Genomic DNA, 27,605 nt, shown 5'->3' with positions numbered 1-27,605 from the left:
AATGGATATGAGATAGATAGAAGAAGATGATAGATATGAGATGATAGATGTATAGATAGATAGATAGGAGATAGATAGATAGATAGATAGATAGATAGATATATGTGAGAGAGATAGATATGATAGATAGATAGATAGGAGATAGATAGATAGATAGATAGATAGGAGATAGAAAGATATATAGATATGAGATAAATAGATATGAGATTATAGATGTATAGATAGATAGATAGATAGATCATTTATGTACTCTATGGCAGAAATGAAAGGGTTACAGAAAATTAGCTTGATTGTGGTAATCTAAGTCTAAATTATAGGAAAATTAGAATTCAAAGGTAAAGTGTTAAGAGTGAGATAAACAGGTAGCGTCCTGGGAAAACGTGAACATATGGCCATCCTAAAAAGGAGATGCTTTCATCTATTTCGTTTTTTTTCCCTCCACTTTTGCATTGCAAGATCTCAAAGGATGATGAGTAAACCTTGCTCACTATCTACAGACAGCTTCAAATCCATGCAAGTGAGGAAATAGAAAGGGATATGCTATTTATGTGTACATGGAGGCCATCTAAACACTAATACCTCTAAACATTTTGTGGACATGACTTTTTAGGCTGCATTAATATTTGCGGGGGTGATCTATTGACTGATCCGAATCTGGTGGTTTCTTTGTGTCATTGTTATTCCTAATTTCTTATTGATGGTACCATTACAAGGTTTGATGTTACCAATTACAAGGTTGGCAGCATATTGGGTCAACCTTCTAAAGGCGGAGTGGTAGCTTAACTGACAATAATTCTCTAAATGCTATTCAATCTCCTAACCATTTTGCCCAACCAAGTCTTCCTAAAATGGTGGCCTCCTTCCTATCATTGCATGTGGAGAAGGGTGGTGGCTGGAGTATAGAAGGAGACAGATAGTCCTGCTAACTGATGCTAAAGCTAAGGGCATAATGATTGTGGTCACAAGAAGTGCAAACGGACCCAAAGGGGTAAGGAGCTTGTGGGATACTATTTCTGTGTAGGGCACTATGGATGGAGTGTTTGTCTAGCAATGAGGAAAGGTTGTGATGGGTTGGAAGAGCATGGAGCCAAAGATGTCTGTGTGCAAAGTTCTGTAGAGATGAGTCATGGCTGAAAGAAGTCATCTTGGTGGTCTGGGCCAAATGGAGAAGAAAAGGTAAATGAGTCAAATCAGAGTTGGCATCACCTGGAAGTAATTGGTTTTAAATGTCCTACAATTACATAAAACATCTTCAGAATGAACCCATTTGAATTTGGTTATGCCCCTAACTGAGACCATCTGACTCTCCCAAATTCTCAACTCTTCTATGGAGGAACCCATGCAATTTATTTTACCATCATGAGGAGCCCCTATAACTACACCACTAATACTGTAAACATGACATCTCTTAATGTTTTTGGAGAATCACAACTAAAGGCCCATTTACACTGGACGAGTGTCAGGCAAACAATGTCCCACAGGATCCTAGATCATTCCAGCCTCCTTAATTGGATTATTTTGCAGCTTTGTCCTGCCAATCATCCAACCCATCATTTTAAGGAAAACTAGGGTTGGATGGATGGAGAACAAACACCACATGAAAGAATGTCCCAGAGATGGTCAATCTTACCTGCACATGACCTCGTGAGTGAGTAAAACGCGGCACATCTCCGGATTCTTATTCTGTCCTTCATATGCTATTGGCTGCAGAGAATTAAGAACAGGTATAAGATTACACACCAAGTACTACCCTGTCAAAGGTCATGGTAACAAGCTACAATCTACAATCATTGCCCATTTATCATCTTACAATCCTTATATTGAGAGTGTTCCACCAGTGGCTATATAACCATATACAAGAAGATGATCTGCTCATGTTAGCTGTACAAAATAGCTATATAGCAAGTTGCTCAGCATGACTCATCCAAATTTCGTGAAGGCCCACTTATTAGGGTTCCACCATCAAGTGACCTATATCTACTGTCCCTAGAACTTATGGGAAGACCAAATGATAACCCATAGTCATATCTCAACGAAGCCTACCTGCTTGGTCACCGAGTCAATCAACCGCACAAACAGATCCTGTTCAGTCCGGACACCTTCAAAAACAAAATACACAATGAGGGGCAGAAAACATGTAACTGCAAAGTTGTAGAAAAGTGAAGTCAGAAAAATAGCAGTTATCTGGAAAAGTAATCAAATGGGCTTCATAATTTAGAATAACCTTATTGCAGATCTAGCCAAGCTAAACTTGTAGTTTAAAGAGTACCTGAGATTTCAACAAGTTTTCTAAAATACCCCAGGCTTTCCTTACTCTCTCATTTGCTGCTGTTTGCATGCTGTTTCGTGTCTGTAAGCCCTGATTTTCAGGTGGTCTTCCCCATTTTTCTGCTGTGCTGATGTTTGCAATCCACTTTCAAGCAAGGAGGCGCTGTAGCTAGCCTAGCATTCTGTCAGTAGTTCACTGTTCTGCACTTCCTTGCTCTGACTTTCCATGCTGCATTGAAAGGTCTGTGTTCCAATCAGCAGGGAAGAAGTATCTCAATGTCCACCCCTCTGCTCTCCTAGGATGATTTAGACATTCTGGCCAAATAATTAATAGACCAAATATAATATGTACACACACCCAGGAGAGGCAGAGATTGTGGAAATTGTTATCACAGTGTCTGTAGATCTGTCTGCCTGCAGCCTATGAATGCATGGGAGCGCCCCTGTAAAGATAGCTCCTCTGCTAAGGGAACATTCCTATGTCCTTGTCACTAAGGAAGCTCTGTAACTAATGACAGACAGTGGATTGCAGAGAGGAAAAGGGAAGGTAAGGGAAACCGCTAGTGGCAGCCACTTCAAACTTGATTTACAATGGTAAAACAACAACATTTTTAATGCAAGTATGTTCCAGAAATGACAAGACTAACACAAGCTAGTAGATGAGCAGGAGTTGTCTGAAAAGGTAGTGCCCCTTTCAAAAATAATGGTGCTATGTATAGATAACACAATATATTACATACCCTTTATTATGATTATATATAGATAGTAACATAGTATGTAAGTCGAAAAAAGACATATGTCCATCCAGTTCAGCCTATTACTAGAGATGAGCGAGCATGCTCGTTTAAGTAACTGTGTGCTCGCCTGAGCAGCATGCAGGAAGGCGGCGGGGGCCAGGGGAAGAGATATCTCTCTCTCTCCCCCCGCTCCCTCCCGCTCCCTCCCGCTCGCCCCCCCCCCCCCCCCCCCCCCGCATGCTGCTCAGGTGAGTACACAGTTACTCGATAAGACTGCTACTCGATCAAGTAGCAGCCTTAAACGAACGTGCTCGCTCATCTCTACCTATTACTCTTCCATCAATGTTGATCCAGAGGAAGGCAAAAAAAAAAACCAATGAGGTAGAAGCCAATTTTCCTCGTCTTAGCAGAAAACAATTCCTTCCTGACTACAAATCTGGCAATCGGAATAATTCCAAAATCACCGACTCTTCTGAAGTCATCAGTAACTATAACATGTAATATTATTACAAAGGCATCCAGACCCCTCTTCAACTCTTTTAGTAAGGTCCTCATCCCCAGACAGAGAGTTCCATAGTTTCACTGCTCTTACAGTAAAGAACCCCCTTCTATGTTGGTGTAAAAACCTTCTTTTCACTAGATGTAGAGGATGTCCCCTTGTTACAGTCACAGTCCTGGTTGTAAATAGATCATAGGAGAGATCTCTGTATTGTCCCTTTATATACACTCTTTAGGGGAAAAAATCTTCTTCCCTAGAAGAAGTAATTTTGTTGCAAAACTTGGCATTGCAGTTTCATCTCAGGCAAATATGCAAATGATGAGAGTTGTGGCGTGATTCGGTGAACGGTCTTGTCACCTGAGGGTCTAAAAGTGGTTCCACCTTGGCCTATAAAAAGGCTCTCAGAGGTTACTTGTGTGTCATGGACTTCTTTTTCTGCTTGTCTGGGGCTTTTGATCCCTAGACGCCTCTACGATGCAGAAAAGAGATTTTGCCCAGTTAACAGAGTTTGAGAGGGGAGCATCATTGGGATGTGAGAAGCTGGATATTCATATCTACTAATTGCTCTCTACCTGGGCTGTTCTGTCCAGACTGTTAGGAGGTGTTGGGACCGGTGGATGTGTGAAGGCACACAAGGTGACCGGGCTCAGGACCCTCCAACAGACCACCAGTAGAGAGGAGCGTCTGACCAGACTGTTAGGGGGTGTTGGGACCAGTGGATGTGTGAGGGCACACAAGGTGACCGGGCTCAGGACACCCCTTACAGACCTCCAGTAGACAGGAGCGTCTGACCAGACTGTTAGGAGGTGTTGGGACCAGTGGATGTGTGAGGGCACACAAGGTGACCGGGCTTAGGACACCCCCTACGGACCACCAGTAGAGAAGATTGTCTGATCATCCGACAAGCAGCTCCAACTGTTTTGTCATCTGCCATCCAGAGACAGGTGGCGCCATCATTACACCCCTGTATAAGATGGAACCATTTCCTGGCATTCAGCTGAAGGACATTTGTTCTTACAATGCCCATTACATGTACGGCCTCTGACACCCACCATCACCTCTGTTTGCATCGATACCATGGGTGTTGAAACTGGACTACTAAGGAGTAGAACCAGGTGGTCTTCAGTGACAAATCCAGGTTTAGTTTGGGCACTGACGACAGCCATGTTCGTGTCTGGAGACCTAGGAGTGAGCGCCTCAATCCTGTCTGTTGTAGAGCAACACACTGCCCCCTGCTGGTGTGATGGTCTGGGGGTCATCACATACGACAGTCGGTCACCTCTAGTAGTGGTACGAGGGACAATGACAGCTCAGTGATATGTTCAAGACATCCTGTAGCCACATGTGTTGCTCTCATGGCGGCTTCCAATAGGCATTTTCCAGCAGGATAATGCTTGGCTGCACACACAAAGGGGTCCCAGGAATGTCCCCACAACACTGTCACACTTCTGTGGCAATAGGACCATTTGGAACACCAACTTCATCAGCCTACAGGTTTGCATAATCTAGAGGCTCAGTTACAGAAAATGTGGACCAGTATGCCGCAGGATACCATATGGAACCTGTATGCCTCCATGCCCACCCATATCACATCTTGCATCCAAGATAGAGGCAGCCCAACTGGGTACTTGAGCCTCCATGAGCGCCAATATTACATCTTGTATCTAAACTAGAGGTGGCCCAACAGAGTACTAGAGCCTTCATGCTCACCTCTATCACATCTCATATCCAAGCTAGTGGCAGCCCAAGAGGGCCTCCATTCTTGCCCGTATCAGATCTTGTATCCGAGCTAGAGGTGGTACAACAGGGTACTAGAGCCTCCATGCCCGCTCGTACCACATCTTGTATCCAAGCTAGAGGCGGTACAACAGGGTACCAGAGCCTCCATGCCCACCCATATCACATCTTGTATCCAAGCTAGAGGCGGTACAACAGGGTACTAGAGCCTCCATGCCCACCCGTATCACATCTTGTATCCAGGCTAGAGGCGGTACAACAGAGTACTAGAGCCTCCCTTCAAGAGGTCAGTTTTCCTCATAAATTCTCCTTTTGCTCGAATATTGTAATCACTTTTATCAATGTTACAATCACAGAGAGAAAGTTTCATTCAATCCCAACAACTTCTTCCAGGAGGGGAATTGTTTTTGACAATGAGTGTATTAATACATAGTTATTAGGTCGCCCCTCAGCCATCTTATTGCCAAACTAAATAATCCCAATTTTGATAACCTCTCTGGGTATTATAGTTCACCCATTTCGTTAATTACATTAGTTGCCCGCTTTTGAACCCTCTCAAGCTCTGATATGTCCTTCTTGAGTACCGGTACCCAAAACTGTCCACAATATTGTGGTCTGACCAGTGACTTGTAAAGAGGAAGAACAATGTTCTCGTCATGCGCCCCTAGACCTCTTTTGATGCACCCATGATCCTGTTTGCCTTAGCAGCATCTGCCTGACACTGGTTGCTCCAGTTTAGCTTACATATATATGTACTGTGTACCTATTATAGGGACTCACCGTTACTATAGAGAAGTTGCAGCCGGTAATGGGTGCCATTATTGGTTTTCTCGTTGCTCAGTTCCTTTGAAATAGAAGGGATATAAGCAAATTATAGTATACAGTATACATATCACTATACATCTCCTACTATTCAGTACAGAGAGAATTTCCCCATTAGTTATGTGTAATCTGTACAGAATCAATAATCAATACTTCTTGGTTAATTAGTGCCTCACCATCATCAATGAGTAAAGGATGCTATATCATGAATCAATATGCTATATATCAGATATCACACTGGGCTCAATTACTGGGGATATAGGATAAATACCAGCTGGCATACATATAGGACCATCCAGCTATATCTATACTTCATGATTCACCGGGACTGGAGGGAATCTACTGTGGAGTTTGGTAAATTCTCAGCAATGGAGAGATGGCAGCTGGATATATAGGGTTATTGTAAGTGCGTATAATGTAAAAGTCAAGGCTTCAATGAAAACCACATGGATAACACTGAACACGCTCCTACAATTAATACAAAGGCGGCATTCACTATACAATACATACATCCCTGTGCTAACTGTAATATGATGTCTAACCACCACATATAGAGTATATACAGTGTATTCTAGAGGTGACCCTTCACTCCATAGAACATATAGCGACTTGCAGACTATAATCGAGGCATTGGTTCACTTGGTAGATAGCTCTCTATAGGTGTTCACAGAACTCTACGAACTGTCAGAAAGTCCGTTCTTCCCTCTACACTAGCAATAATCGGTTATAGAATTTCTTAGACTCGCATATCAACAAAATGATCTATAGACTCTTAGCCTTAACCTTCACTCTATAGTATATAGAATGAAGTAATATAGAAAACTAGGATGGACTCTATACTATACAGAGTATTCTATAGTACTTCATAACACATAAGGAAGTAACCTGCGCTCTACACCACATATAGATCTCTAGACTTTCATAAAGAAGGTAACATATTATGTTAGGCTGAATAAAGACATGTCCATCCAGTTCAGCCTATTGTCACCACGCCCACCAATGTGGATCCAGAGGAAGGCAAATAATATAACAAACCCCAATCAGGTTGAAGCCAATTTTCAATCATTTAAGGAAAAAAATTCCTTCCCTACTCCAATCTGGTAATCAGAATAATCCCTGGATCACTGACCCCTCGGAAGTAATCAGTGACTAGAACATGTAGCATTGTAACGCTCAAGGAAGGCGTCCAGCCCCTCGCAAACTCTTTTATTGAATTTGTCATCACTACATCCTTAGTGGGGATTTACTTGATCACAAATAGCACTCTGCAGACTGTTATAAAGTGAAGGTAACATTCTGAACTTACATACGACCCTCTACTGACTCATATACCATCCTACTACCTTTACCACATACGGTTCTCTATAGGCTAATAAACCATCAAACTCTCCATACTATATACAGTTCTCTATAGATTTTCAGACTATCCTACACTTTGCATCAGAAATGACTCTCTATAGACTCATAGACCATCCTACTCTCTACATCACATACAGTTCTCTATATGCTCATAGACCATCCTACTCTCTACATCACATACAGTTCTCTATAGGCTCATAGACCATCCTACTCTCTACATCACATACAGTTCACTATATGCTCATAGACCATCCTACTCTCTACATCACATACAGTTCTCTATAGGCTCATAGACCATCCTACTCTCTACATCACATACAGTTCTCTATAGGCTCATAGACCATCCTACTCTCTACATCACATACAGTTCTCTATAGGCTCATAGACCATCCTACTCTCTACATCACATACAGTTCTCTATAGGCTCATAGACCATCCTACTCTCTACATCACATACAGTTCACTATAGGCTCATAGACCATCCTACTCTCTACATCCCATACAGTTCTCTATAGGCTTATAGACCATCCTACTCTCTACATCACATACAGTTCTCTATAGGCTCATAGACCATTCTACTCTCTACATCACATACAGTTCTCTATAGGCTCATAGACCATCCTACTCTCTACATCACATACAGTTCTCTGTAGACTCACAGACCTTTCTACTCTCCATAATATACAGAGTTCTATATAGGCTTTAAGACTATCCTACACTTTGTATCACAAATGGCTCTCCATAGACTCATAGACTACAATACTCTCTGCATCACATACAGTTCTCAATAGACTCATAGACCACCCTACTCTCTATACCACGTACAGTTCTCTATAGACTTACAGACTTTTCTACTCTCTATAGCACATACAGCTCTCTATAGACTCATAGGCCATACTACTCTCTATATCACATACAGTTCTCTATAGGCTACTCTCTATACCACATATAGTTCTCTATAGACTCATAGACCATCCTACTCTTTACATCACATACAGTTTTCAATGGGCTCATAAGCCATCCTACTCTCTACATCATATACAGTTCTCTATAGACTTTTAGACCATCCTACACTTTGTATCACAAATGGCTCTCCATAGACTCATAAACCATCCTACACTCTATACTACATACAGTTCTCTATAGGCTCATAGACCATCCTATGCTCTACATCAAATTCAGTCCTCTCTAGCCTCATAGACCATCATACTGTCCATACCACATTCAGTCTTCTATAGGCTCATCGACCATCCTTCTTTGTATACCACGTTCAGTCATCTCTAGGCTCATAGACCATCCAACTCTCTACATCACTTTCAGTCCTTCCTAGACTCATTGACCATAATACTCACTGCATCACAGACAGTACTCTATAGACTCATAGACCACCCTACTCTCTATACCACGTACCGTTCTCTATAGACTCATAGACATTCCTATTCTCTATACCACATACAGCTCTCTATAGACTCATAGACCATAATACTCACTGCATCACAGACAGTACTCTATAGACTCATAGACCATAATACTCACTGCATCACAGACAGTACTCTATAGACTCATAGACCACCCTACTCTCTATACCACGTACCGTTCTCTATAGACTCATAGACATTCCTACTCTCTATACCACGTACAGCTCTCTATAGACTCATAGGCCATACTACTATCTATATCACATACAGTTCTCTATAGTCTACTCTCTATGCCACATATAGTTCTCTATAGACTCATAGACATTCCTACTCTCTATACCACATACAGCTCTCTATAGACTCATAGGCCATACTACTATCTATATCACATACAGTTCTCTATGGGCTACTCTCTATACCACATATAGTTCTCTATAGACTCATAGACTATCCTACTCTCTATATCACATACAGTTCTCAATGGGCTCATAAGCCATCCTACTTTATATACCATATACAGTTTTCTATAGACTTTTAGACCATCCTACACTTTGTATCACAGATGGCTCTTCATAGATTCATAGACCATCCTACACTCTATATTACATACAGTTCTCTATAGGCTCAGAGACCATCTTATGCTCTACATCAAATTCAGTCCTCTCTAGCCCCATAGCCCATCCCACTCTCTATACTACATACAGTTTTCTGTAGGCTCACAGTCCATCATACTCGCCATACCACATTCAGTCCTCTCTAGGCTCATAGACCAGCCTACTCTCTATATGACATACAATTCTCCATAGGCTCATAAACCATTATACTCTCTATACTATACAGTTCTGCATAGAATTTTAGACTATCTTACACTTTGTATCACAAAGGGCTCTCAGAAGATTCATAGACCATCCTACTCCCCGTACTACATACAGTTCTCTATAGGCTCATAGACCATCCTACTCTCTATAGCACATACAGTTCTCTGTAGGCTCGTAGACCATACTACTCTTTATACAACATATAGCTCTCTATAGACTGGTAGACCATCCTACACATAGCCTAACAAGTAGCTCTATAGACTCGTAGACCATCCTACTCTCTATAGGAGAAAAGATATATATCCTATAGGCTATTTAATCATTCTACTGTATAAACCATATAGAGCTCTCTATAGACTCCCCAATCATCGTTCTCTTTATTACACCATTCTCTGCACCACATATAACCCTGTATAGGCTTTTCAACCGTTCTACTCTCTCTATGTTACATACAGTTCTCTATAGACCCTGATAATTCTACTGTCTATGCCACATATAGCTTTCTATAGATTTTTCTACCACTCTGCTCTCTATTATACATACAATTCTCTATTAACTCTTTGAACTTCCCGTTCTCTATACTAGATATCGTTTTCTATAAACTCTTAGACCACGCTACACCTTATACTGCAACTACTTCTCAATAAATTCTTGAACCATCCGACCCGCTATAATACATACAGTCCCCTACAGACTCATAGGCCATACCTCTCTCCTTTCAAAATACAGTCCTTTATAAGCTCTTAGAACTTTCTACTCTTTATACCAGATACATCTCATATAGACTCTCCGATCCTCCTCGATCCTCCATACTATATACAGCTATCTATACACTATAAGAGCATCCTAATCTGTATACCACATACAAACCTCTATATACTCTTACTCTATCCCACATATAGTCCTCTGTAGACTCTTCAACCCTCCTTCTCCATACTGTATACTACACACTGTACAGTCCTCTACAGACTCTCTATACAACATATAGTTATCTATAAACTCTTGGAGCATCTTACTCTCTATACCACATACAGTCCTCTATAGACCCTTATACTATACTACATTCAGTCCTCTATAGACCCTTACACTATACCACATACAGCCCTCTATAGACCCTTACACTATACTACATACAGCCCTCTATAGACCCTTACACTATACTACATACAGTCCTCTATAGACCCTTACACTATACTACATTCAGTCCTCTATAGACCCTTACACTATACTACATACAGTCCTCTATAGACCCTTACACTATACTACATACAGCCCTCTATAGACCCTTACACTATACTACATTCAGCCCTCTATAGACCCTTACACTATACTACATTCAGTCCTCTATAGACCCTTACACTATACTACATTCAGTCCTCTATAGACCCTTACACTATACTACATTCAGTCCTCTATAGACCCTTACACTATACCACATACAGCCCTCTATAGACCCTTACACTATACTGCATTCTGTCCTCTATAGACCCTTACACTATACTACATACAGCCCTCTATAGACTCTTACTCTATACTATGTACATTCCATTGCAGACTCTTAGACTCTCCTTCTCTCTATACTACATACTGTACAGTCCTCTATAGACTCTTAGACTCTTCTTCTCTCTACAACACATACTGTACAGTCCTCTATAGACTCTTACACCATCCTACTCGCTATACCATATACAGTACTCTATGCAGTTATCTATAGACTCTTAAACCCTCCTACTCTTTATACCACAAACTGTTCTCTATGGACTCTTTACACTATCCTACTATTAAAATTACATAGTTCTCTATAAATTTCTAGACCATCCTACTCTTTATACCACATAAGCTCTCTATAGGCTCTTAGACTATCCTTTCTATACTATATATAACTACCCGTGTTTCCCTGAAAATAAGACAGTGTCTTATATTAATTTTTGTTCAAAAAGGTTTACCTTTTTTACATGTATAGCTGCCTGGACACTATTTAAATTGACTTTTTTAATTAACTGTTAGCAGGGCTTAAATTTGGAGTAGGGCTTATTTTTCAAGCATCCTCAAAAAGCCTGAAAAATCATTTTGGATCCTCAAAAATTATGTAAAATCATGCTATGTCTTATTTTCAGGGTATGTCTTATTTTCAGGGAAACAGGGTATATAGTCTTAGATCATCCTACTCTTTATACCATATGTTCTGTAGCTTTCTACAGACTTTTAGACCATCCTACTGCCTATACTACATACAGTGCTCCATATCTCCCTGGAGACTCTTAGATCATCTTTTCTATAATATATACACTATAACATTCTACAATCTAGACCATCGTATTCTCTATACCACATAAAGCTTTATATAGACTCCTGGAAAAACAAGACTTCACTTGATATAGCTCAATGACCAAACTTACAAAGAGAATATACCACATATGGCTCTCCATAGATTCTTAGGCTCTTCTCTCTATATTACATATAGCTGTATATGGACTCTAACACTATCGGCTCTCTATAGGACGTATAGCCCTGTAAATAATCATTAAAGACAATACATAGCATATATCATTCTATACAGCCTATTATATAAAGAATGTATTTATCTCAGATAGCTCTCTATATAGACTTTTCTGGATATATCCCTTTACACTGTGTAACATATAGCCCTCCACAGCCTCAACAACAGCTCTATAGACTATTGTAAAGACATCCCCCACTGTACAGCATAGCACGCTAATGAATATAACATACTGTAGACAGGGGGAGTCCAGTCAGCCACATAACCTCCTTTTCATTTTAAATTTACATATGGCTTTCAAGATGGCGGAGAGGTAGGGCAGCACATTCTATAGGTACATGCATTGGTCTAATATGTAAAGGAAAGGTTAAGCTCCATCTAAGGATGGTTTATGACATTGGACTGTATTATTATATGTACTGTGATAATTATATAAAACAGTGTCTTATGCAATATAAACCCACCTTATCGTTCTCCACAAAGTCCAGAAAGGTGGTGCGCTCGATCTCTATAGGCTGTCCCTGACGGTCATACAGTGCCAGCACAAAGTGAAAAAAGTTCGATTTCCGTAAATTGGAAGGTGGTTGCTTCTCAAAATGTGCCCGGGACACTGCGACGCCACTGCAAAGGACAAATATATGTTTCAGTATGTTATACATCTATTGTATATGCTGCAGAATAGTCACCTAATATATGTACTGTATATGGTTTCTTGTATGCGTCTACAAATATACATGTATTATTACATCCTGCACAAGCTAGCCACATTTAGATATTATATATGTACTGTAATATTGCATATTACATAACTAAATATTGTATATATATATATATATATATATACATATATATATATATATGCGTTTTCCCCCCCTTAGAGATATATAAATATATTGTACAATATGGTATTATTATATAGTATATGCAATATATATAATAATAATCTTTATTTGTATAGCGCCAACATATTCCGCAGCGCTTACATAGACAGGGGGGAATACAGAAAGACAAAAGTACAAAAATTACAGAACCAGAGTATATATCAATGCATTAGTTATAATGTACTGCACACTATGCAAATATCACTCCACTACCACTTTGCAACACTATAGGCTGCTCAACTGTTCTTGACTGTGGAATTATGTCCTCTAATATATGTATTATATACTGTACAAGTGTTAATCTGTAGTGAAAGATATCTATATTTTGTCATATTATATGCACTGCAAAACCACAAAAAACACATACGTATATGCTGAAATATATCACGCACTGCCATCACACCGCAATATATACCCATACACTACATGTGTTCCATAATCCTCTATATTGGTAGGAATATGGTAAATGGTGTGTCGTAGACTTGTCCCAACTAACCCTTCAATGCGATGTATACCAGTATGTGATAATACACTGAATACTGTACAGCTACTACTGCGACACCGCAAGGAATATGCTAAACTTGCATATATGTTACAACACAATGTGGGAGAGTGACTGAAGCAGTCTTCTACATAGAGAGTATAAAGTTAGTGAGGAAGTCCATAGATGCACCAAATGTATTAAATATTGCATGCTGCTTCATAGGTTTGGCGCCTGGTAAGACTTCTTTCAACCATCTCTTGGATGGTAACTTTAGAACAGTTTTTCGCGCCTCAAAGCGGATTCACGCCAGTATAAAACTGGTGCATTTTACGACTGAAGAAATCTGCACCCCCTTTTCTAGATACTTTTAAAAATTGTCTGGCAAGTCACAAATATCTGTTCACTTTGGTGCAAATCATTAGTAAATTTGTTTAAAATGATTTGGTGTAACTAAAACTAGAATTCTGTCTTTAGAGTCACTGCTGCAGATAACTATATGTTATAGACGATGTGTAATACTATATACCACAAACTGCACAGGTCTATTTGTGCAGTGATATTCTATACTACTTCCCTGCAAGGGGAGATAGATAGATAGATAGATAGATAGATAGATAGATAGATAGATAGATAGATAGATAGATAGATAGATAGATAGATAGATAGATAGATATGAGATAGATAGATAGATAGATAGATAGATATGAGATAGATAGATAGATATGAGATAGATAGATAGATAGATAGATAGATAGATAGATAGATATGAGATAGATGGATAGATAGATATGAGATAGATGGATAGATAGATTGATTGATAGATATGAGATAGATAGATAGATAGATAGATAGATAGATAGATAGATAGATAGATAGATAGATAGATAGATAGATATGAGATAGATGGATAGATAGATATGAGATAGATGGATAGATAGATTGATTGATAGATAGATATGAGATAGATAGATATGAGATATTAGATAGATAAATCGGTAGATAGAAAGGAGATAGATAGATAAATAGATATAGAAAGAAAGAAAAGTGATATTAGATAGATAGATAGATAGATAGATAGATAGATATGGGATAGATAGATAGATAGATAGATAGATAGATAGATAGATAGATAGATAGATAGATAGATAGAAGATAGATAGAAAGATAGATAGGAAGGAGATAGATAGATAAATAGATATAGAAAGAAAGAAAAGTGATATTAGATAGATAGATAGATATAGAATGAAAAGCGATGATAGATAGATAGAGTAGAAATACATTATACCATCCACAGAACTAATGTGCACCATTGCCACTCTTAGAAAGGACCCCATGGTGTAGTCGGCAGAGGCAGGCAGTAATATTATATACAGCAGCACTTAGGGTACAGGAGCTGTCCTCATCAGCTGTGTCAAATGACAAACTCGGCTCTCCTACATCTGTTCAGGGTTTGATATAACCATGTGCGGCTTTTACTGCCACCAACATACACAAGTCGCAAGTCCAAGCAGGCGGCCGTTGTGATAGTGAGCGGATCTGTACACTAGATCGTCTGTGCTGATCTGCTGGGGACTATATGCAACCGTGATATACGGCTAATATACATCTACAGGACCTATATACTGCACTGCAGCGACTCTCCTCGTATATAGCATATATATGCGACTAAAGATACGTAGCAAGTCAGGGATAGATGTAATTGTACTGTATTTAGAATACATCGCGTACTGACAGCTTATCCATCTGATACATATGCCATATATACCAATTATCGGGATACATCAAACACAGTTATTAAACTATTCCACATTGATTTGTATGTACTATTATGGCATCTTCTTGACTTTCTGAACTTTAGTTCCCACCAAAATGTTGCAGTCTTTCACATTTAGCGCCATCGGCTCATGGAAATGCAAGAATAATTCCTATTAAACTCATCATATCTAGATAGATGTTGCGATGTTACAGTGACCCGACATAGAAGAAAGAGAAAATAATTATTTGTGTGTATATATATATATATATATATAAAATTATTTTTGTCGGGTCGCTGTAGAGCACGCAATAACTCCTTAGAAAAGTATGCGGACTCCACTTCTCGGGGTCATCATCTACACCTGATTCACTGTTTAGAATAGTAGATAACATTATCCGTTTTTTCAGAATATCATAAATACTGTCATCAGGTGTTCTGGTTATATACACCCACATTTATGTATCTCGGGATATTACAGGAATATTGTGTATCAAACGTCTATTATATTATATATTACTAGATTATATTAATATTATTACTTATTATTATTCTTATGAAGGAACTGCAATTTTTTAATATAAATATAATGTATCAGGATATTATAGTAATACTAGAAATCTGAATATTACACCAATATTATGGAACATAGTATACATCACGATATTATTCTACTATACGTCGTGTATATATATAGAATGAATCCGTTTATTATACTACTGATACAATATGTTTCTATATCGGGATACTGTATTATTACTATGAATAAGTTTCTTGTACTAATATTATGGATCAGGATGTTGCAATAGTAACACAGTACGGTATATTACGACTTCGTATCTCCATATGCACTTTTATACCTGTATGTTATATTACTAAATGGCACTTCTTAATATGAATATTATATGTCAGTATATATTATAAACAGATATCAGAGAATTCTGTACTGAACATCAGGACACTTCTTCTTTGTAATATTATTATTCTAGTCATCGTCAGAATATTATATTATAGTTCTTTTTCCTCCCCGCACTTTTTCCCCGGTGGAGGAGTCTTACTAGATAACCTGTAGGATTTAGCTGAGGGATAGTATAATTCCATCTCATCCCATAACTGTTCCTGTAATCTACATGGAATCATATAGTGTAGGTGTTAGTGCGGCGTCCTATGTATGTTATTAATATTACACCTATGTGGAAGGTGCCTTATATACTGTATGAGGTCACTGCAAGAAATACTTATATGTGTGTACGCAAGATTAGGAGAGTTCAGAAATACATCAAGAAAGTTTTAGAGAAACTAAACAGGAATCTATCTATCTATCTCATATCTATCTATCTATATCTATCTATCTAATATTTTTTCATATATATCTATCCATCTCAAATCTGTTTATCTATCTCATATTTGTCATCTATCTCTTATCTATCTATCTATCTATCTATCTATCTATCTATCTATCTATCTCATATCTATCTATCTCATATCTATCTATGTATCTATCTATCTATCTATCTATCTATCTATCTATCTATCTATCTAAATATCTCATATCTATCTATCTATCTCCTATCTATCTATCTCATATCTATCTATCTATCTATCTATCTCATATCTATCTATCTATCTATCTATCTATCTATCTATCTATCCATCTATCTCATATCTATCTATCTATCTATCTATCTATCTATCTATCTCATATCTATCTATCTTTCCTGCGCATTATTTTACTATTTTAGACAGCATTAATATAACTAGATATAGATAGTTGCACAATATGTAGCAGAGGCGAATATTCCATATGGGCTATGTTTTATACTGTATGTAAAAGTACAGATAAAAACATATCATAACATCACAATGGGCTCTGTCGGCTCTGCTTACATGAAAAGATAGATAGATAGATAGATAGATAGATAGATAGATAGATAGATAGATATAGATAGATAGATACATAGATAAATATGAGATAGATAGATATAACATAGATAGATATGAGATAGATATAGATAGATATAGATAGATACATAGATAAATATGAGATAGATAGATATAACATAGATAGATATGAGATAGATAGATAGATAGATAGATAGATAGATAGATAGATAGATAGATAGATAGATAAATTATATGGTTCGATCTACTGACATTACTCAGTAAATAAACCTGGACTACTATTATAAGTGTAGGCCAAGTATAGTTCTGGGATGGAGTTTCCAAGTCTTCTATAGGTGTAGGTATGTACGGTAGGTACATGAAACATATATAGTGATGGGGGAGTATAGTTAGGATGGGGTACCGGTCAGCTGACAAGTTGTAGAAGTCCAGCAGTGATACATGTATACAGACACCTCACCCTCCATCTGGCATACTACAACCCCCATCATGTACTGCTCATGCCTGCTGAGACTATAGTTCTTTATCTCTAGTGATGGTGGTGCTGCTAACTGATATCAGCAGCCGTGGGTGGTACTACAAGTCCCAGCATCTATTACCAGTTCCCGAATGGGAGTTGTATTATTACATCATTATAATATACAGGAGTGATGTTGGTTCTTATGACCCGACTTGTAGTGTTGTGACAGTGTTATGCTTGGACTTGTAGTGTTGTGACAGTGTTATGCTGGGACTTGTAGTGTTGTGACAGTGTTATGCTGGGACTTGTAGTGTTGTGACAGTGTTATGCTGTGAGACTTGTAGTGTTGTGACAGTGTTATGCTGTGAGACTTGTAGTGTTGTGACAGCGTTATGCTGGGACTTGTAGTGTTGTGACAGTGTTATGCTGTGAGACTTGTAGTGTTGTGACAGTGTTATGCTGAGACTTGTAGTGTTGTGACAGTGTTATGCTGGGACTTGTAGTGTTGTGACAGTGTTATGCTGTGAAACTTGTAGTGTTGTGACAGTGCTATGCTGGGACTTGTAGTGTGGTGACAGTGTTATGCTGGGATTTGTAGTGATGTGACAATGTTGTGCTGGGACTTGTAGTGTTGTGACAGTATTGTGCTGGGACTTGTAGTGTTGTGACAGTATTGTGCTGGGAGATGTTACAACAGTACAGTGATAGGATTGCTAGTGTTATAAAAGTCTTGCTAGGACTTGCAGTGTTCTAACATCGTTTTGCTGGGGCTTGTAGTGTTATGGCAGTGGCTTACTGGGATTTGCAATGATATAACATAGTCTTCCTGCGACTTGCAGTGTAATTTGCACTGTCTTGTTGACACTTATAATGTTATTATAGAGTCTTGCTGAGAGTTGTAGTGTTCTAACACTGTCTATCTGGGATCTGCAGTGTTATGACGGTGTCTTTCTGGGACTTGTACTCTTATAATAGTCTTTCTGGGACTTGTACTGTTATAATAGTCTTTCTGGGACTTGTGTTCTAACAGTGTCTTACGGAGATTTGTATTGTTAGAAAAATGCCCTGCTGAGACTTGTAGTATTTTGAAGAGTCGTGCTGAGCTTTGTAGTGTCACGACAGTGTCTTGCTGGAACCTGTAGTGTTATGTATTTGTCTTGCTGGGACTTGTAATGTTATAAAAAGTCTTGCTGGGACTTGTGGTGTCATGGCATTGTCTTACTGGGCTTTGTAGTGTTATGGCAGTGTCTTGCTGAGACTTGTAGCCCCCCTCCCAGCCAGTGAAGAACAATTAGTAGCTTCTATGTAACTACACCAATGGTGTGTTCTTATAATGGGCGCACGATTGCCCCTATTCAAGCCTCAGCCTTGCCTGTCTGGGATTTGTAGTTCTCCAGCAAGAATCTGTTTCTAATGCTACACTAACATGTTCTACTACACGTCCCAGCATTGTCTGCCAGTAGTTCCAGATGCCCATGCTGCGGAGAGCTATGAGTTGGCAGCTGGCATCCCTGTGCAGTATTACTCTACTGCTGCCTGCTGATGTGCTACTACAACTCCATCATTGTGTACTACTGCCTGCCTGAGACTTGTAGTTCCCCATCTTCACAGCTTGCATCTCCTCCAGTTACTCAAAGATCATGCATGCAGTTAGCAAGAAAGTTGCTGTGCCCAGCGCCCCCATCTTTCTGGGGGGCATTGGTCCTCTTACCTTTGAGCTGCTACCTTGGCATCCACAACTCCAACATTCCTCACCCAGGACCTGACAGGATCCATGCCAGCTGCAAGGGCTTTGTCTCTCAGGGCAGATCCTCCTCTTCCTAAAGTGTCCTGGACCCCAAACATTGAGAGCTGGCAGCACACAAGTTTTGGGGAGGTCCCAATGTCCTCCACATACAGCCTCCTGCCAACCCCCCTGTCACCTGCTCTACCACCACAGCAGCAGCACCAGCAGTAGGGTGACCCTGGATCCTCACCACTACAGTGTGCACTGAGACAGCATCAGCTCAGAGCATGAATGAGCCCCCCAGAGGGGAGGGTCTGTCCTGCATCCTTCTTCTCATTGGCAGCTCCTTTCTACAGGACCCTTCCCAAAGGCTGGAGCAATTAACCCCTGCAGTGCTGCAGCAGCATCAGTTCCATCCTACAGAATTAGGACTGCAATAGTTTGATGCAGTGATACAGACAAGATGTCAGCAAGGAGTATAATATATACTAATTCTAATAGTATTTGCATGGCACTAAGAGTTCATTCACGGGGGCGTATTTTCAGTCCGTATTACGCGTGCAGTTTTTGCGCGGGTAATATCGACAGAATAAACCCTATTGATTTGCATTGGGGTATTGGATTTGCGTGAACAGATTTTTGAGATGCCTGAAAAAAAAGTAGCATGTCCTATTTTTGTGTGTATTCGAAATCGTCCATTTAAGTTCATGGGATGGTGCATGTTGGCAGGGGATGGTAGTTAAAGAAATAGAGAATTGGGCTTTTCTTGCAATTTTTTTTGACGTGTGTTAAAAAAACCCCAGAGTGAATATATACGCAAAAACACGTGCAATGTATTAACCCATTATTTCTAACGGGTTAATTTAGGTGGGCGATTTTTTTTCTTACACCAGTGTTGCGAGATGGAAAAACTGAAGCAGGTCCTATTTTCGTGTGATTCACAAGCAAGAATAGGACTTGCAATATGCGGGGTCAAATATTGCGTGAGCAAACACGTGCGCAAATATGGACATATTTGCGGATGCAAAATTTGCACATGCGATGCGCGCAGAATTGAACCCATTATTTTCCGGGTCATGCAAGCCCCCCCCCCCCCCCCTACCCCCCAGCATATTCTATTTTCCTGCATATTTGCGCACCAAAGGTCCCCATTGAAGTCGATGGGGGGGGGGCAAATATGCGCACGATACGCAAAGAGATGCGAAACACAGCTGTAATTCCGCTGGAAAAGAACACATCTGGAGCTCCTTAAACTAATTAGCCATTTCAATCGCTGCGTCTTTGTTTGCCGAGCGAATGAACACGCCTTGTGGGCGGGAAACGTACAGTAAAATACGCCAATATGCGCGCAAGAAAGCCTTGTTTAGTGAAAAAAAGTTACATTGAGGCTTGCACAAATGCGCATACGCTCGGGGGAGGGGGGCCTGAAGGTAAATTCACACACATGATTTTTGCATCCAACGTACCGTAAAATGCGTCCAAAATCGGACAGAAATAAAGCATTTTACTTGAAATAGTTAAATTCCGCGATGCAATTTTTAAAATCGGTCGAAAAGTCTGAGCAAAAAAAAAAATCGCAGCGTGTTTTATCTTGGCGCCACATTTGGACAAAAATCGTCTCTTCAAGTATCTGGGCGCACGTAAAATAACGGATTGCACTCGTTTGATGCGGGTAACCGTGGAAACCAAAAACTTCAAAAAGTGAAACAAGGTGCAATTTTTTATACGCGCATGAAAAGTGCAAACAACACGGAAGACGCCGCATGGAAAAATTGCGCAGGAAAATCGTTTGCAAAATCGGACGGATTTACACAGTGCGAATTCTTAAACGCCCGTGCGAATGAACCCCGGGGGGGGTCAGAACTTAAAAAATCAGACTGATATTTCGTGCGATTTTCATAACTTTTTTTTTAGTGTTTCTGTAATTCTTCAGCGCAATTTTTCTATCTGACTTTTCTGCACATAAAATATGTACGTTGGGCCAAATGATCTAATTAAAGGTTCTGCGCACATTTTTATGGTTACATGCGAGGAAAAGGGATTGCAATCGCGTCAAACAAGTACAATCCGTTTTTTTAATTGCACCCATAGACTTGAATCGGCAATTTTCGGCCAAAAATCGCAACTAAAGAAAAGAATGCGCAAAAGAATAGGACCTGCTCTATCCTTCTGTGTATTGAACAGCAAAGGCCCCTATAGATGTCTATGGGAGGTAAGCAGACGCATGATCAGTGTGCGCGCAGAAGCGCATGATGCTGCGCAATTCCGTGAAAAACAGAACCCATCTGGACCTCATTAGGGTAAATAGCCCTTTAAATCAGGGCGTGAAAAGTACAGAGAGATGGAGCGGGTCCCGTCATGAGAACAAACCCATCCATTGGTTCTATTCTCCGTGCATTGCGCACATATATTTTACGTGTCTGAGGAAGCCCTTAGACATTACGCTGTATGGTGCGGCTGCCTAAGTACAAGCGCAGATTTACTTCCAAGGAGGGCTTGTATGGCATTAGAAAAAATGTTCTGCTTTTTCTTCTTCACCCCCTGATACACCGCCACCCTTCTTTACGGGTTGTGTCCGGTATTGCAGCATTCAAGGGAATTGCAACTTGAGCTGCAATTCCAGACACAGACCAGGATGGCGCTGTTTCTGAGAAAAATGCAACCTTATAAAGCCCCTTTAAATAGCAGGATATTAGGGAATGACCATATAAGTAATTGGGTTCCTTAGTCACATATTAGAAGTGTATGTACAGTATGCAGTAACAGGACTGTAGCACTATCTGTGCCCATCACCTGCCAGGCAACAACTTTGCATCTCATCAGATACAGATCTTGAAGTTCCTGGTTTCTGATACTAAATGTATAATCGCCACCCCTCCCCTCAACCATCAGTGCCGTTGGACCCCCTCAGATAAAGGGACCAGGTGTATCTGCTACCTCTGTACCCCCATAGTTACACCTGTAGTCTCCACTAACATGCAGTTAGCATAGGTTATGGCAACGGCACACTACCTGTTTATAGGGCTTTGCTTACCCCATAGATATCCCACACCCGTCCCATTTCTGATGGGATTGTCCTGCAATTGGGCTGTGAAGTAGTCAGTGCTTAACCCCTTAATCACACGGCTTGTTTTTTGCGTAGCGAGCTGTATTTATTATTGGCACCATTTTTGGGTACATATGGTGTATTATAAAACTTTTACATTTTTCTGGAGTGCAGGGAGAGAAAACACATCAATTCTACAATTTTTTTTTACAGTGTGAGGGCTTATTCACACGACTGTATATCGGCTGGGTTTTCACGCCCGGCCGATATACGGTGTCCCTTTCTGCAGGGGGGGGGGGGGGCATGTTGGGCCAGGAGCAGTGCCCCTCTCCGCCCCTCACCACTATTTGCAATGGGAGGGGCGGAGCGGGGGAGGAAAAAGTTCCACCCCCCTGCGAAAAGGGACACCATATATTGGCCGGGCGTGAAAACCCAGCTAATATACAGACGTGTGAATAAGCCCTAAGGGCGATATACACTGATATGAATAAGCCCACAATGATACAGCATAAGTGACATGATAAACTGTTTCTGCATGTCGGTACGATTACAACCATACCAATTTATTTTCTGTTACGTTTTTCCATTTTTGCTCAACATAGACCATTTTATATCATTAATCTGCCTACATGGTTGCATTCCGAGTCCCATAACATTTTTGTTTTTCCATGGACGGTGCTCTATGAGGGCTTGTTTTTTGCAAGACGGGGTGTATGCATTGTCGCTCGCAATAGCTATCAGAGGCCATTGCAAGCCGGGACACCTACACTCGAGCCCCCATTGATTGACAAGTTATCCCCTATCCTGTAGAATGGGGATAACTTGCCAAGATGGGAATACCCCTTTAACCCCTTACCACCACAATTGCACCCTGGGTGTTCAGGGTTTATATGGAGTGGGATGACAAGCCGATCCCGCAGCATACAAGGTATGTGCCGGCTGTCTGTGATAACAGACACCCACCCGCAACAGCCGTGATCAGTAATCATCATGATCATTGCTTAGTCTCTCTAGGGCCTTAGTGCTCAGTGTCTCTAGGGCCCTATTGTTCAGTCTCTCTGGGGCCCTATTGCTTAGTGCTTCTGGGGCCCTATTGCTCAGCCTCTCTGGGGCCTAACTGCTTCAGGGTGCAAAGACTTTTATACCACATAGTTAAAAGTAGGGTAGGTGGGAGCCTTGATGCCGATTTTGCATTGAGGCCCAGGAGCTCTAAGTTACGCTTCTGGTAACATCAGGGGCACCTCCAAAGTATGGGGTGCGTTCAAGTTCTTCTCATTTTTTTTCTACAAAACTACTTACTCCAGAAAGCTGGAAGTCTTATCACTGCTCAATATAATCTTCCTCTTGACGTACACATTTTTTACACCTTCGTCGCCATGATTACATGGCCACTGCAAACACTGGAAAATCGCTGATGCAAGAGTGGCTTAGAGGGAAAACATGCGACCACGGAGAGCGTCTTTCATCCACGTCTTATCCATTGTGACAGTTGGTGGAATGAAGACACCATTCATGTTGTCACCATGTATCAAGATCACCTGACACATTGCCTTGTGATCACCGGTCAACATTCGTGGCACGCACCTAGAGGAAACCTTCAGCATCTTCAGGTCTTCAAGAAGGATCATGTGTACAGACTTGGCAGGCAGTCTCTTCCACAGTCAGTTGGCGGTCCTCCATAACCACTTGCTCCATTCGTGCAGTCCTATGGTCAAACCAGGTGGCCGGGGCTCCTTTGGTTCGTTCTCACGTGAAGTTCGACCTTCTTTAAATTGTTGCACCCATGAACACGTTTTACACGTCTGTGACACCTTCACCACACGTCTTACTCAACTGATGATGAATGTCCAATGATGGCATTCTACATAAATGAAGAAAACGGACGATTACACGTTCTTGGAACGTGAATTTTGCGTCCTCCATAATGTGTCGCATTTGTCTATCTGCTCCTATTTACGAAAAAAAAATAAGCAGACCTTAAAGCTTGAATGTACTTCACAGAGGCTTGCTTGTGACTGCTGCTTCTGCACCCACCATAGTAACTCTGATGGCACATGGTCTTATACTGAGCCTTATACTGTATTTCTGTGAAGTATCCAATTTAACCCCTTAGTGGCCAATACACATTTTTAGTGACCTCACTAATGGCATTTAAACCTCACATACATCTTTTTAAAGCAATGGCTTGGGTTACTACTGACAGCCAGGCTCCTGCTCTAACAGCCAGGAACAGAGAAGCCTTTAAAATGACACAATCAATAGCAGCTGCAGCAAGTAAGTGGATGACCAGGGTTGGGAGCTTTTTCTCTCACCCATTGGCATCCCGCAGTGCTAAAGGGTTCTCAGTGCAGCCGGAAGCCTGACAAAGGCCTCCATGTCTGCCAGGTAATTTAGCCTAATAGACCCGCCATCAGTAGAGGGCTTAGTAGAATGCACTACATAAGTAATGCAGTGTACTATCCTAGCGATCAAATGCTTATATCTTCAAATTCCCTGGAGGGACTCAAAAATAGTTTTAAAAAAAGTGTAAAAAAAAGTTTACATTTTAAAGAAAAAAAATCTAGTTTACAAAAACACATTTTTCCAACAAAAACTCTTTTTAAACGGATAAAATATTTAAAAAATACTTTAAAAGCCACACATAATAGGTATTACCACGTTCGTAACGAATCAATGAAAATATTTTCCTATTTATCTCTCTTAGTGAACGCCGTAAAAATAATTTAAAATAAATAATGGTCGCCTTCCAAAAACCGCAATAAAAAGCGATTCAGAAGTCACATGACCTCAAATGGTACCAATAAAAACTACAACTCTTCCAGCAAAAACAAGCTTTCATGTAGCTTTGTTACCAGAGAGATAAAAATCTTACGGGTCTGAGGCCTCATTCATACGAGCGTGAAATTCACACCAAACGTACCCATGCAAAAATTCTGCGAAAAATAGCAGGAATGGGCAATTTCCCATTACAAGCCACAAGCTTAATTGGCAGTGAAATTCCCCATTCAAACAATCTGCGTGTCGCTGAAAAAGAGTGCTCCAGCTCTGAGAAGGGAGAGAGAGAGGGATGAAGGAAAGCCCCAGGGGAACCTCCTTCTCTGCAGGGCTTTCCTTTATCTCACCAGGGCTGGAGTGATATCCCCGCTGCGGCGATGTCGGGGTTCGCCTGCAGGGGAGAAAAAGGAAATCCCCAGCAGCGCGATATCAGCGTTCGCCTGCAGGGGAGAATAAGGAAATTCGCAGTGGTGCAAGATTTCCTTATTCTCCCCTGCAGGCGAACCCTGACATCGCGCTGCAGGGGAACCCCGGCTGAGATGAAGGGAAGCCCTGCAGAGAAGGGGATTCTCCTGGGGCTTTCCCTCACCTCTATTTCTCCCCGCTGCAGGAAGAGAGAGGCTCCCCTGCAGAGGAACTCCTTCTCTCCCTGCTATGGGGAATTCCTAGACAACTGAACAGCACATTTTACATGTCTCACTGTAAACTCCTGTTAGTCCCCTCATACAGCGGGATATTTAAAATGTGCTTCTGTGTTTAGCGGCGCGGCAGCACTCCCTCCCCCTTATCTCTCCTCCTTTCCCATTCCGATTGTTTAGAAGTTTAAACTAAACAATCGGAACGATTACCCAATCAACCTGCTCCTTGTTATTCAGCTCCCATAGGAGTCAATGGAAACTCCTGCGCCTCGCGCACCAAAAATAGGTCCGGGGCTTTCTTTTCACGCAGCAGGGAATTTCAGTTGCAGGATTTCAGTTGCTGATGTCCTATTATTTTAAGGTGTGATTTTTTTTCCACATGCTTAAAATTCTCCCGTCTGAATGTTTTCATAGCAATGCATTGGTTCTGTTAGCCACAATTTTTTTGCATGGCTAACACGTTCTGCGTTTCACGCTCATATGAAAGAGGCCTTATAATGCGGTGATGCAGAGTCAATGGTTTTACTTTAAAAACATGTTTTTAGTGTGTAAAAGTAGTAAAAAAATTTTAAAAAATCTCTACAAACTTGGTATCGCAGTAATCGTACCAATCAGATAAGAAAACTATCATGTTACGTTCATTATCATGAACGGCGTAAGAACAAAACACGGAAACAATGGAGGAATTTCTGGGTATTTTTTCCATGTCCCCCTCAAAAAATGTAATAAAAGTTCTACAACACAGTACATGTATAAAATCTGCAAGGTCAAAAACCGCTAATGATGAAGCCTTTAACGAAAAAAAAGGAGTTTGGTACCGTGTTAGCCAGTAGAGTAAAGTGTGATTGTTCTCAGCAAGAGAAACCAAGTAATCTTGTAGATATGATACCTTTTAATGGCTAACAAAAATACATGATGTTAATGCGAGCTTTTGAGTCTTCTATTGTTCACCACCTATTGGATGGCAACATCTTACAAATCAATTTCTGAATTTTTATGAAGTTTAAAAAAAAAAAAAACAGGATTGGGAAGAGGACATCTTTCTGAAGGGGGTTAAGGTCTGAAGGAGGTCAAGAGGAATGTCCTCTTCCCGAACACTGTTTTTGTTTTTTTAAACTTCATAAAAATTCAGAAATTGATTTGTAAGAATGTTGCCATCCAATAGGTGGTGCTGCAGAGGTAGTGTTTCCAGCTCCTTCTATGTGCAGGTTGATGGAGAGATAGCAGACATTATAAAACTGTCACATTCCTGAGCTCAGTGGACGGATTAAGTATTTTTATCTCTCAGCTCAGTTTGTCTGGTGTTTTAAGTTTTGAGAGCAAAACAGTCAGCAATTTCTGTGTGTGAACATTTGTATTTAGATCACGAGGGGGGTCCTCTCTGCACTTGTATATTATATATGTGACCCATCCAAACCAGTTTCATGTAGCCTGCTGAAGGCTCGATAGAAGAACCTGAAAGCTTGCTGTAACATCATGTATTTTTGTTAGCCATTAAAAGCTATCATATCTACAAGATTACTCGGTTTCTCCTACTGAGAACAATCACACTTTGATGAAGCATTTGTGATTGCTAATGCTTTCTCATTAACGGTGTTTGGTCACCCAGATTTTGGTTTATCAGCAACAGAACCTATGTCTCAGAATTTGGAAAGACGTTTGGCAACTGCACTGTGGGTAATGGGACGTCTGGTTGGGTGGCATTTATTGAAATCTGTGATGATGATGGCACGTTTTCTTCATTCACCTGACATAAGAGTGATCTCAATACTTTCTGTGTGA

The 27,605-nt window shown here is 40.4% G+C and overlaps 1 protein-coding gene across 2 annotated transcripts in view; it reads right to left on the bottom strand.

Annotated features, from left to right (window-relative positions):
- The window catches only part of EBF2 (EBF transcription factor 2), a 108,072-nt gene extending 88,469 nt beyond the window's left edge, over positions 1 to 19,603 (bottom strand). For both annotated transcript variants that reach the window (XM_066593514.1, XM_066593515.1), the window contains exons 1-5: positions 19,350 to 19,603; positions 12,623 to 12,779; positions 6,022 to 6,085; positions 2,044 to 2,099; positions 1,631 to 1,704 (exon numbers count right to left, since the gene is read on the bottom strand). In XM_066593514.1, coding sequence (XP_066449611.1) covers positions 1,631 to 1,704; positions 2,044 to 2,099; positions 6,022 to 6,085; positions 12,623 to 12,779; positions 19,350 to 19,483 — 485 coding nt within the window. In that variant the 5' untranslated portion in view covers positions 19,484 to 19,603. The remainder of the gene's footprint in view (positions 1 to 1,630; positions 1,705 to 2,043; positions 2,100 to 6,021; positions 6,086 to 12,622; positions 12,780 to 19,349) is intronic.
- Between the last annotated feature and the right edge of the window lie 8,002 nt (positions 19,604 to 27,605).

Source organism: Eleutherodactylus coqui, chromosome 2 (assembly GCF_035609145.1).
Source record: "Eleutherodactylus coqui strain aEleCoq1 chromosome 2, aEleCoq1.hap1, whole genome shotgun sequence".
Lineage (NCBI taxonomy): Eukaryota > Metazoa > Chordata > Amphibia > Anura > Eleutherodactylidae > Eleutherodactylus > Eleutherodactylus coqui.
The sequence above is the reverse complement of the archived record's forward strand: the minus strand, read 5'-3'. Positions and strand labels throughout refer to the sequence as shown.